The 12,255-nt window shown below is 39.8% G+C and overlaps 1 protein-coding gene across 2 annotated transcripts in view; it reads right to left on the reverse strand.

The window, feature by feature from the left end:
* DST (dystonin) overlaps window positions 1-12,255 on the reverse strand; it is a 490,237-nt gene that overhangs the window by 421,927 nt on the left and 56,055 nt on the right. For both annotated transcript variants that reach the window (XM_042939088.1, XM_042939087.1), the window contains exon 3: window positions 1,411-1,611. In XM_042939088.1, coding sequence (XP_042795022.1) covers window positions 1,411-1,611 — 201 coding nt within the window. The remainder of the gene's footprint in view (window positions 1-1,410; window positions 1,612-12,255) is intronic.

The following is a 12,255-nucleotide window of genomic DNA, read 5'->3' on the forward strand; positions in this document are numbered from 1 at the left end:
GCATCCTACTTAGGCTCAGGTCATGAACTTGTGGTTCATGAGTTTGAGCCCTGCAATGCACCGGGCTCTGTGCTGTCAGCGTGGGGCCCGTTTCAGATCCTGTCTCCCTCTCTTGCCCCTCCCCTGCTCACTCTCTCTCTCTCTCTCTCTCTCTCTCTCAGAAATAAATAAACATTAAAAAAAATAACTGTTATTCAAATAACTATTTATTTGAATAAATATATAACTGTGTATCCCTTATTTCCAAGCTTATGTTTGTTGAGAGTGAATAAATCTTCCTACCACTTCATATTAGATACCACATAGATACCTAATAGCTTGTTTCACTAAATCATGAAAAGAAGACTCTCATTTCTAAATATGTGCTTATTTTACAATTGTTTAAAGACAAACAGGACCTTTTCTGTGAAGGAACTTAGCTTCTTGCCATCATTGTTGGCCTGCTCACTGAGTCAGACATTCTCCCGGCCTTCTAGCAATCTCCGCATGTGCCGCGATGCAGTTACCTCCACAGAAGGGCAGTTCCACTTTAATAATGTACAAAAACTTATTAACAAGTCAAATCTTGATGGTTCCCCTAGGTTGGCATAAAGAACGACAAAAATAGGCTCCCCCCAACATAAAAGCGAACCACAGGGAAACTTCTTCTAAATGCTAAAGCAATGTAAAACTATTGCAGTTATGAAATATTTTTTACAAAGTTTTCATGTGGCATTTCTAAGCCCCAAATCCTTGACTGCCACAGCCTTGGTCAAAAGTGCACGTGTGAGAACCTGAACCAAGAAAAAATATCAGCGCACATAGAACAATGGGGTCAACAGGTGGAGACCGGCTCCCAGGTGAGGGCTTTTCCCAGATAAGGTAGCACTGCAGCCAACAGAGATGCAGAGAACTTAGTTAGAAGAGGACAACGCTGCCTGCTGTCGTGGACCCAAACGAAGGCCAAACCAGAGAAGGCTAGCACCCTTACCATCACCCTGGCTGACTGCAGAGAGCAGCACAGGCCTGAGTGGCCCAAGAGCCTCCTCCTGGAGAGGAGCCCCACCTTTCCCTGCAATGCTTCTCCTTTGCTGATAGTAGGTTGCCTGCTGCCCCTCTTCACCAACTCCGACCCTGTCATTATTGCACCTCAGCCTGTTGACTCTATGGTGCCTGCTCTAAATCTAGACCCTGGCTCTAATGGGGCTCAATATCCACCAGTTTTTAAATCACTCCATCTGCAGTGATTAACTCTGGCCTCTTTGACAACTCTCTGGCCCAGTGCTTTCTGTGAAATCACACTCCCTGGAATTCATATGGGTTCATAGCACTTGCTGAGGATGACAAGACAGTACCCTGATTAATCTGGCAATTTTCTCAAAGAACAACCACGCCATGTATTTAATAATCTTGTAAAAGTTCTCTACTTACAGGCCTTCGGGTTGAAGCACCTTGAACGGAGTGATAGAATTCTGGCTGGACTCGGCTATTTTTCTTGATTCTTCGTTTCCTCACTGAAATTTCTTGCTCACTCTGATGGTGAACTTCCACCACAGGTTTGGCCTCTTCCAGGCGAGCAGCTGCGGCCGCAGCAGCGCGTCTTCTAAGATGCCGAGGGCTTGCTCTGAATCCCTGTGGCAGAAAACAAACCCAAACAAATCCAGATTTGTATTGAGTTAGTTTGGTGATCCTCTGGGGCTAGTTACACAAAGGGCTCCAAAAGTCACCAAGCTCAAGGAGGTCATTTACATTCCCAAAGGGAGTATGTATGTAGAAGGAGGCTCAACCTGCAACGTTGTGTATTCTGTCAAGCACCTCAGGGTCTCAGGGCCCAGAGTTACTCTGTGTTAAGAAATGCTTTTAGGGGCAAGTGGGTGGCTCAGTCAGTTAAGCATCTGACTCTTGATTTCATTTCAGGTCATGATCTCACGGTTCATGGGATCAAGCCCTGCACTGGGCTCCACGCTGACGGTGAGGAGTGTGCTTGGGATTCTCTCCCTCCCTCTCTCTGCCCCTACCCCCTCTCTCAAGATAAACAAATAAACATTAAAAAAAAAAAAAGAAATACTTTTAATTCAGTTAAAAAAAAAAACTATCAAGTGAGCACATTGCTTTACTTTTGTGTATATAAGTCAGACTGCATGTGAAGAAGGATATTTCTTTCCACTCAGGCATGAAGCATGGCATACGAGCAGGACTGAATACTGTTACATGGCCAAGTGTTACTCTATATTCCTGAGAGCAGACTCTGGAGGTAAGAAAGCAGGAATATAAAACATCATTATAAAACACCATAAAGATTTAAAACTAAATGGAGGCAATGCAGTAAAGCAAAGAGTACAAGTTTAGCTAAACCATATTATGCATCTGGGAATATAGAACGTTGGAAAATACCAAAGAATTATATAAAATAGTCTCTGTCCTCATGTAGCTTACAATTTACTGAAGAACAGAAGTGCATGTATACATTGGCATGTATAATTAAGAGTTAAAGTGGGCAACTGAGGACACTCAGTGCTAGCAGATCTCAGAGGAGGAATCAATGAATGAAGCTGAAGATAGTCTATATTTGGCTTAGTTGTGTGGGTGGCATCTGAAGAATGAATAGAATTTACATTCCAGGCAAGGAAAACAACATAAGGAATGAATGAATAAGTAAAATGATGGATGGATGGATGGATAACATATTTATGCAGCAATAGGAAACACTATTTCATGATGTACCAGGAGGACCATATAAGTAAGCTATGCACAAAGTATGGTGGGAGACCAGAGTGTAGGGGGTGCTAAATGCTTCAAGGAGGGTTGCAGGTCTTCTGATTTTTAAAAGATTTATAAAAACTACTTAGAGATTGCAGTAAAAGCATAAAAGATGGAGGGTAAGAATTTCAGGAGAAGAAGCAGTATGAAAGATTAATATGTATGGGGGATTCCCGGTGAGGGACATGGGAGAAGATCTGAGGTCTGATTATGGAGACCCCAAATACCAAACTGAAGGACATGAACAAGGAGAAAAAAGACAAAAGTAGGGTGTGACCCACAGAGTCAAAAGAAGCACTGAGGTCATCAAAAATCAATAAGGAGAAGATGCAAATGGAGTTGGCAAAACACATTAGCCTGTTCCCATCCCTTCTCTGTGTGCAAGCTCAGCTGGGTCCTCTTGTGTCCAAAATAGTCCCAGAAGATCGCTACAGTTCCCACATAATCCAAGAGATACTACAGCAGTTAGGAGAGAGGAGGATTACAAAGAGGGAGCTGGGCCAATCACTAAAATGCCTTCTAAATCAGAATTAGGACCAAACAGAACCAACAATCACGCAGGCTGCCTTTTAAATATGCAGGTTCATGGACATCCTCCCCCCAACCCCCACCCCCCCACACACAGGAACACACGCACATGCTCTCTCTCCCCTCTCCTTTCTTCTTTCTGAATTAGACTCTGTAGGGGTGAGGCTGAGAGCATCAGTTTTTGGTTTGGGGTGTTTTTTTTTTGGTCATTATCCTGCTCTTTTATTTTTATTTTTATTGACGTATAGCTGACACACAACCTTACAGTAGTTTCAAGTGCACAAAGAATTTCTGTTTTTAACAAGCTCCTCTGGTAATTTTTCTGTACTTTGAAGATTGAGAACCTCTAGGAGTCAGAGCTCAGTCTCACCACAAGGTGGCACTAACCTCCAGATCCGCTGCATTCTTTCTGGTTCAGAAATGAGTGCACTGGTAGAATTAACAAAGTACTTGCTAATACACTAACTTCTGTCATAGAGGGTGAGCGAGTATATTTCTTTGGTAAGAATGTAGATCCTCCTTCTCTTATGTTTCTATGAGTAATAAGCAACCAAATTTTGTTTAACCTGTATTATTACCAATACTTCTTGCTGGCCTACAAATTCTAAAAACACTTGGGAAAAAAGCACCATAAAACTCCCTTAATGAGATGCCCTCAAAAAAAGTTTAAGAAAAAGCATGTAGGTGCAGGGGTGCCTGGGTGGCTCCATTGGTTAAACATCAGATTCTTGATTTGGGCTCAGGTCATGATCTCATGATTTCGTGAGTTCAAGTCCCACCTCAGGCTCTTCACTGACCATACAGAGCCTACTTGGGATTCTCTCTCTCTCCCCCTCTCTCTCTCTTTGCCCCTCCCCCACTCACACTTTCTCTGTCTCTCCCAAAATAAATAAGTAAACTTTAATAAAAAAAAAAAACTCAACATGTTGGACGTTGGTGCAGTCATTCCAGACAGCAATAATCCAATAAACCTGCATCCCTGTATCTACTCTAGAGAAATTCTAACAAGTATGAGGGTATTTAAGGTATCATATTATTTGTGATAATAAAAATTTTTTAAAAAGTTTAAAGCATCCTTCCTTAAACTTCATAATTTTCTTTACACCTTCATATTATTTCAAAGATCTGAGCACCACCATGTGATTTCTATTATAGCCAAATACACTTGCACTATTTTTAAATAACTCTTTATAAGCACTACAGTATACAGTACACAGACACCAGCGAGACTCTCTGTGTTCAAATACTGCCTCTGTCACTTCCTAGTTGTGCGATTTTCGAGAGTTACTTAGCCATTTCTTCATCTGTAAAATAGTGATTAAAACTAGAATTTATTTCATAGGGCTATTGAGAAGAACAAATGAATTAACATATGTGCTTAGAAAAGCATCTGGCAGTCAGAGTGGCCAAAATGAACAAATCAGGAGACTGTAGATGCTGGAGAGGATGTGGAGAAATGGGAACCCTCTTGCACTGTTGGTGGGAATGCAAACTGGTGCAGCCACTCTGGAAAACAGTGTGGAGGTTCCTCAAAAAATTAAAAATAGACCTACCTTATGACCCAGCAATAGCACTGCTAGGAATTTACCCAAGGGATACAGGAGTACTGATGCATAGGGGCACTTGTACCCCAATGTTTATAGCAGCACTCTCAACAATAGCCAAATTGTGGAAACAGCCTAAATGTCCATCAACTGATGAATGGATAAAGAAATTGTGGTTTATATACACAATGGAGTACTACGTGGCAATGAGAAAGAATGAAATATGGCCCTTTGTAGCAACGTGGATGGAACTGGAGAGTGTGATGCTAAGTGAAATAAGCCATACAGAGAAAGACAGATACCATATGTTTTCACTCTTATGTGGATCCTGAGAAACTTAACAGAAACCCATGGGGGAGGGGAAGGAAAAAAAAAAAGAGGTTAGAGTGGGAGAGAGCCAAAGCATAAGAGACTCTTAAAAACTGAGAACAAACTGAGGGCTGATGGGGGGTGGGAGGGAGGGGAGGGTGGGTGATGGGTATTGAGGAGGGCACCTTTTGGGATGAGCACTGGGTGTTGTATGGAAACCAATTTGACAATAAATTTCATATATTTAAAAAAAAAGAGCGTCTGGTATATAGTGATACGTAAGTGTTGCTATGATTATTATGTATTTCACTTGCGTGAATAAAAGATATTCTTGAAAACAAAAGTATGTTATTAATCAGATGTAAACAGGAAAATGAATCACACCACAGGTATGCACTACTGACTGCCACACATGAGGCACGGCTGAGAGACCAATCACCCTTAATCATTAGGGGAGAGTTCTTTTCTCCAGAGAATTCAGAGCACTTACTCCCTAGTGAGTCAAACTATCTGGGTTTGAATATAAACTGTGTCACTGAGTAGGTATGCAAATTACTTCTCTGTGTCTCCATTTCTTCATCTGTCAAATACATATAATAATAACTCTCTCATGGAGTTTGATGGTGCTTAAACGAGATAATCTATATTAGGTACTCACAACAGTACAAATAATACAGTAAGTCAAAAAATTATCACCATTATTATTACTATATCCTTTCCTAGACGTTGCAGCAGCAATTCACACATAATTAGGTCACAGTTATGACTACAAACATATAAACAACATGGAGTCATCACTGGGCAATCACCCTAACGGTTTTCCTGGAATTATAGGATTGTACGTTTATTAGATTTGCTTGTCCTAAATACTCTGAAAAATACTATTTTATTAATAAAATAAAAAATATTTTAAAACAGCAGGTTTTTACAGATGTTAACAGGACTTGATGGTGTCAGTATAAAGTCCATTTTTGTCTACTCACTTGATCTTGCCTGGATACACTTTAACCAGTAGGTGATAAACACTTGGAAGTCTCTCAGCAGTGAATGTCTGCCATTTTTAGACCACCCCAATTTATCAGCACCTTTTGGGTAACAACTTCTCAAGAGATGCAGTCTTGATACAGAATGCTCCACAGCCCACTCTAGATTTTGCCTCTTAATGACCTATACGGTTAATAGGTAGACACATGGCCAAGGCTCAACCAAGTAAAGTTTCTCTGCTTGGACAATGCATATTAAATTGAGGGATGTAAAGCCTGAAAAAAAAAAATCAGTAGGAATTCACCAGTCTAGTGACTATGCCAAAGACCTTCTGAAGCTGCCTGGTTTAATCTGTTCCAATCATTCAGTCTTGCCTGTGAGTTTAATCATGTATTTGTAATAAATTCTCTTTTGGTTTACATCAGATTCTGTTGCCTGCAAACAAAAAACCCCAGTGTATACTCTTCTGTTATGCTTTTAGATGGTTAGCTCTTTCCCTTGAAGGCTGAGTATTCTGACTAACCCAGTTTAGTTGTGTAGACTGGCATAAAAAAGGAGGACACATTAACAGTAATAATTTACTAACACCACTTAGGTGATAAGCCTATTATATGCCTTTCTTAAGCAAGCAAACTGAGGCTTATCAGGGCTAAGTAATCTACATAAGGCAAAAACTTGCAATTTCTTAGAAAAGCCCAGATCATAATTCAGGTCTATCCAATTCCAACTCAACACCAGTGCCCTTAGCATTCTGCTATGAAGCACAGATTATATATAGGATAGTAATGCATTCAGAGATAGTGTTCTACATATATTCTCAGGACTAAGCACCAAGGAAGTGCTCAGAAATATATGCAGGTTGATTAAAACAAAAAAAAGGTCTGTAAACAATTTAGATAAGTGAAGAAGAAATTGAAAAAGTTAACATTTTCAGGTGAGAATTATTGTTGGATAAGATCAAACTACCATCTAGTTTACTGATGAAGCAACTGAACAAATGGAAATTTAACACATTGAATCACTGAGCATTTAAATAGAATTGTTTTCGGGGCACCTGGGTGGCTCAGTCAGTTGGGCACCCGACTTTGGCTCAGGTCATGATCTCATGGTTTGTGAGTTCAAGCCCCACATCGGGCTCTCTCTGATGACAGCACAGACCCTGGAGCCTGCTTCGGATTCTATGTCTCCCTGTCTCTGCCCCTCCCGCACCTGTGCTCTCTCTCTCTCTCTCCCTCTCTCCCTCCTTCCCTCTCTCCCTCTCTTCTCTCTCTGTCTCTCTCTCTCAAAAATAAAATAAACATTAAAAAATTTTAAATAGAATTTCTTTTGGGGGGCGGGAGGTAAGAAGCTTGCCACCTCCCTCGAACACAGATAGATAAATATCAAATCATTCTTAACAGCCAAGAAATCTATTGGTGGTCTTAGAGAACAAAACTGCATATCTACAAACCAGAAGAAAGACCCATGGAAGACAGAAACTGCACAGAGTTTATGGGAGAAAAGAGCAGCCAGAGGAGGGAGCCCTGACCATGGTGGGGACAGTGACAGGGAACAAAGAGAGAAAAAGCATGGAGGTGGCGGGAAGAGCAAAACACACTCAGGGGAGGGACTGCACAAGAAAACTATTCCCCAAAACCTTTGACAAGGAAAAAGGAGAGGGTTACAATATCACCAGTTTTCTATAAACAGCGGAGTGCAGATTCCAACATTTGGGAGGTCTGTGACATTGCCAGTTTCACCCCCAGGGGAGCTGAGCAGTGCTCTGTATCCCCAGGGCCACACAGGGAGAAGCAGTCGCCCTGCTTTGAGTACATTTGGTAGAGGTGATACAGCCTCTCCACCGGCAAAGGACCCTGCAGCCGACATCCAACTGTCCCATTCACCAGTACAGGTACAAACACACCAGCTGAGGGCAGCAATCCCTAGTGCCAGCTGTGTGGTGCAATTTATCATAAAATCCAAACCACTGCATGGTCGCGCAGCCGTCTTCTGCAACAAGCCAACACCCAACACAATGCAGAGACCCTCCCCCAGAAGATCAGTGTGGGTCCATGCCATGGGGGTCTAAAGTGTGGGGTTTTGACACACAGCTGTGCCTGAGTTAAAACACAGGAGTCCTGCACCATCTGGAAGGTGGAAAGCTCGGACACAGACAGGATGAAGGCAGGGATCTGACTGAAACCAGAAACAGAGGTGAAGTCACTGTTTTCCCAGCTGTGAGGGCTTACCTAACAGGGGTGGCCACCCATTTCCCACTCCCAAGACCAGAGAACTGGGTGAAGCCGTTTTCTCTCCTACTCCCTAGCTTGATCCACCTCAGTGAGCTAAACAGTGTCACCTAGTGGAGAAGGGAGCTGCTACACCAAGCCCCGCCCCCTTGCACCCTCCAAAAGAGCAATTGCACATAATAATCAGAGCAGCAGACCCCTCTCCCTGAAGACCAGCACAAACCCCTCACGCATACCAAGTGTATTGATGATAGAGTGCTGCAAAGCTTCAGTTCTAAGGGAAATAGGATCTAGCATCCTTTGGGTTTTTTGTTTGTTTCTTTTTGGGTTTTTTTGTTTTTATCTTTATTTGTGTTTGTTTTGTTTGCTTGTTTGATACAGAAAGAGCAATTTTTTTAATTTTTTAATTTTCTTTTTATTTTCTTTTATTTTATTTCTTTATTTCTACCTCTTTTCTGTCAAGCTTCTCATAACAAGCACCCCAAAACATACCTAGGATCTAGCTTCTGATACATATTTCATTTTATTTTTAAAATTTTTTTCTTTGATTTTTAAATTTTTATTTGGTTTTATTCTATTTTTCTTATTCTTTCTCTCCAAAATAACAAGACAGAGGGATTCACCCCAAAAGAAAGAACAGGAAGAAATGACAGCCAGAAATTCAATCAGTGCAGATTTAAGTAAGCTGTCTGAACTAGAATTTAAAACAAAAATTGTAAGGATATTGACTGGGCTTGAAAAAAGCATAGAAGACACTAGAGAATCCTTTACTGCAGAGATAAATTAACTAATATCTAGTCAGGCCAAAATTAAAAATTATATAACTGAGGGGCAATCCCAAATGGAGGCCGTAAAAATGAGGGTGGATGATGCAGAGGAGCAAATCAGTGATATAGAAGATAAAATTATGGAAAATAATGAAGCTGAAATGAAGAGGCAACAAAGGTTACGAAGGAACCGAAGGCAGACTTAGAGAACTCAGTGATATACTAAAACATAGTAACATTCGTATTATAGGAGTCCCAGAGGATTAAAAGAGAAAAGGGGGCAGAAGGTTTATTCAAACAAATTATAGCTGAAAACTTCCCTAATCTGGGGAAGGACACACACATAAAAATCCAAGAAGCACAGAGAACCTTCATTAAATTCAACAAAAGCAGATCATCATCAAGGCATATCATAGTCAAATTCACAAAATACGCTGACAAGGAAAGAATCCTGAGAGCAGCAAGGGAAAAAAAGTCCTTAACCTACAAGGAAAAGACATATCAGATTCACAGCAGATCTGTCACAGAAACATGGCAAGCCAGAAAGGAGTGGTAGGAAATATTCTATGTGCTGAATGGAAAAATATGCAGCCAAGAATTATTTACCCAGGGAGGCTATCATTCAGAATAGAAGGAGAGATAAAGACTTTCCCAGACAAATAAAAACTAAAGGAGTTTGTGACCACTACAACAGCCCTGCAAGAAATTTTAAGGGGGACTCTTTATGAAGGGAAGAAAAAAAAAAGACCAAAGCAACAAAGACTAGAAAAGACCAGAGAACAACACCAGAAACACCAATTCTACAGGTAACACAATGGCACTAAATTCATATCCATCAATAATCACTCTGAATGTATATGGACTAAATGCTCCAATCAAAAGATACAGGGTATCAGAATGGATAAAAAACCAAGATCCATTTATATGCTGCCCACAAGAGACTCATTTTAGCCTTAAATACACCCGAAGATTGAAAATAAAGGAATGGAGAACCATCTATCAATGCTAATGGATGTCAAAAGAAATCTGGAGTAGCCATACTTATATCAGAAAAACTAGATTTTAAACCAAAGACTGTAACAAGAGATGAAAAAGGGTACCATATCATAATAAAGGGGTCTATCCAAGAAGGTCTAACAATTGTAAATATATATGCCCCCAACTTGCCCCTAAATATGTAAAACAATAAATAACAAACATAAAAAAACTCATTGATAACAATACAATAATAGTAGGGTACTTTAACACCCCACTTACAGCAATGGACAGATCATCTAATCAGAAAATCAACAAGGAAACAATGACTTTGAATGACACACTGGACCAGATGGACTTAACAGATGTATTCAGAACATTCCATCCTAAAGCAGCCGAATACACATTCTTTTCCAGTGCACATGGAACATTCTTCAGAAGAGGTCACATACTGGGTCACAAGTCAGCCCTCAACAAGTACAAAAAGACTGAGATCATACCATGCATATTTTCAGACCACAGTGCTATGAAACTTAAAGTCAACCACAAGAAAAAATTTGGAAAGACCACAAATACTTGAAGGTTAAAGAACATCCTACTAAAGAATGAATGGGTTAACCAGGAAGTTAAAGAACAAATTAAAAAAAATACATGGAAGCAAATGAAAATGAAAAAACAGTGAAAACCCTTCGGGATGCAGCAGAGGTAGCCCTAAGAGGGAAGTATATTGCAACTCAGGCCTACCTCAAGAAGTAAAAAAGGTTCTAATTACACAACCTAACCTTATACCTAAAGGAGCTAGAAAAGAAACAGCAAAGAAAGCCTAAATCCAGCCAAAAAATAGAAATAATAAAGGCTGGAGCAGAAATAAATGATACAGAAACAAAGAAACAAAAAATCAGTAGAACAGATCAATGAAAACGAAGGGCTGGTTCAAAATGAATTCGGTTTATTCTTCTCAAACTGTTCCAAAAAATAGTAATCAAAGGAAATGGTTATGAAGCCAGCATTACCTTGATTCCAAAATCAAGACCCCACTAAAAAGGAGAATTATAGGCCAATATCCCCAATGAACATAGATACAAAAAAACTCAATAAAATGTTAGCAAATCGAATTCAACAAGACATTAAAAGAATTATTCACCATGATCAAGTGGGACTTATTCCTGGGCTGCAGGGCTGGTTCAATATTCACTAATCAATCAACATGATACACTGCATTAATAAAGAAAGGAAAAGAGCCACGTGATCTTGTCAATCAATAGATGCTGAAAAAGCATTTGACAAATTACACCATCCATTCTTAATAAAAACCTGTAACAAAGTAGGGATAAATGGAACATACCTCGACATCATAAAGGTCATATACGAAAGACCCACAACAAATAGCATCCTCAATGAGGAAAACCTGATAGCCATTCCTCTCTGGTCAGAAACAAGACAAGGATGTACACTCTCACCATTACTATTTAACATACTACTGGAAGTCTTAGCCTCAGCAATCAGACAACAAAAGAAAATAAAAGGCATCCAAATCAGCAAGGAAGAAGTCAAACCCTCAGTGTTTGCAGATGACATGATACTCTATACAGAAAACCCAAAAGACTCCACCAAAAAATTGCTAGAACCGATACATGAATTCAACAAAGTCGCAGAATATAAAATCAATGTACAGAAATCTGTTGCATTTCTATACACCAACAATGAAGCAGCAGAAAAAGAAATCAAGGAATTGATCCTGTTTGCAATTGTACCAAAAACAGTAAGATACCTAGACACCTAAACCTAATGAAAGAGGTAAAAGATCTGTACTCTGAAAACTAGAGAACCCTTATGAAAGAAACTGAAGAGAACACAAGGAAATAGAAAAGCATTCCATGCTCATGGACTTGAAGAACAAACATTGTTAAAATGTCTATACTACCCAAAGCAATCTACACATTTAATGCAATCTCTATCAAAATACCACCAGCATTTTTCACAGAGCTAAACAGTCATAAAATGTGTATGGAACCACAAAAGACCCTGAATAACCAAAACAATCCTGAAAAAGAAAAACAAAACTGGAGGCATCATGATCCCAGATTTCAAGCTATATTACAAAGCTATAGTCATCAAGACAGTAGGGTACTGGCCCAAAAAAAAAAAAAAAAAAAAAAAAAAAAAAGACATAGATCAAAG

This window comes from Panthera leo, chromosome B2, assembly GCF_018350215.1.
Source record: "Panthera leo isolate Ple1 chromosome B2, P.leo_Ple1_pat1.1, whole genome shotgun sequence".
NCBI classification, from domain to species: Eukaryota; Metazoa; Chordata; class Mammalia; order Carnivora; family Felidae; genus Panthera; species Panthera leo.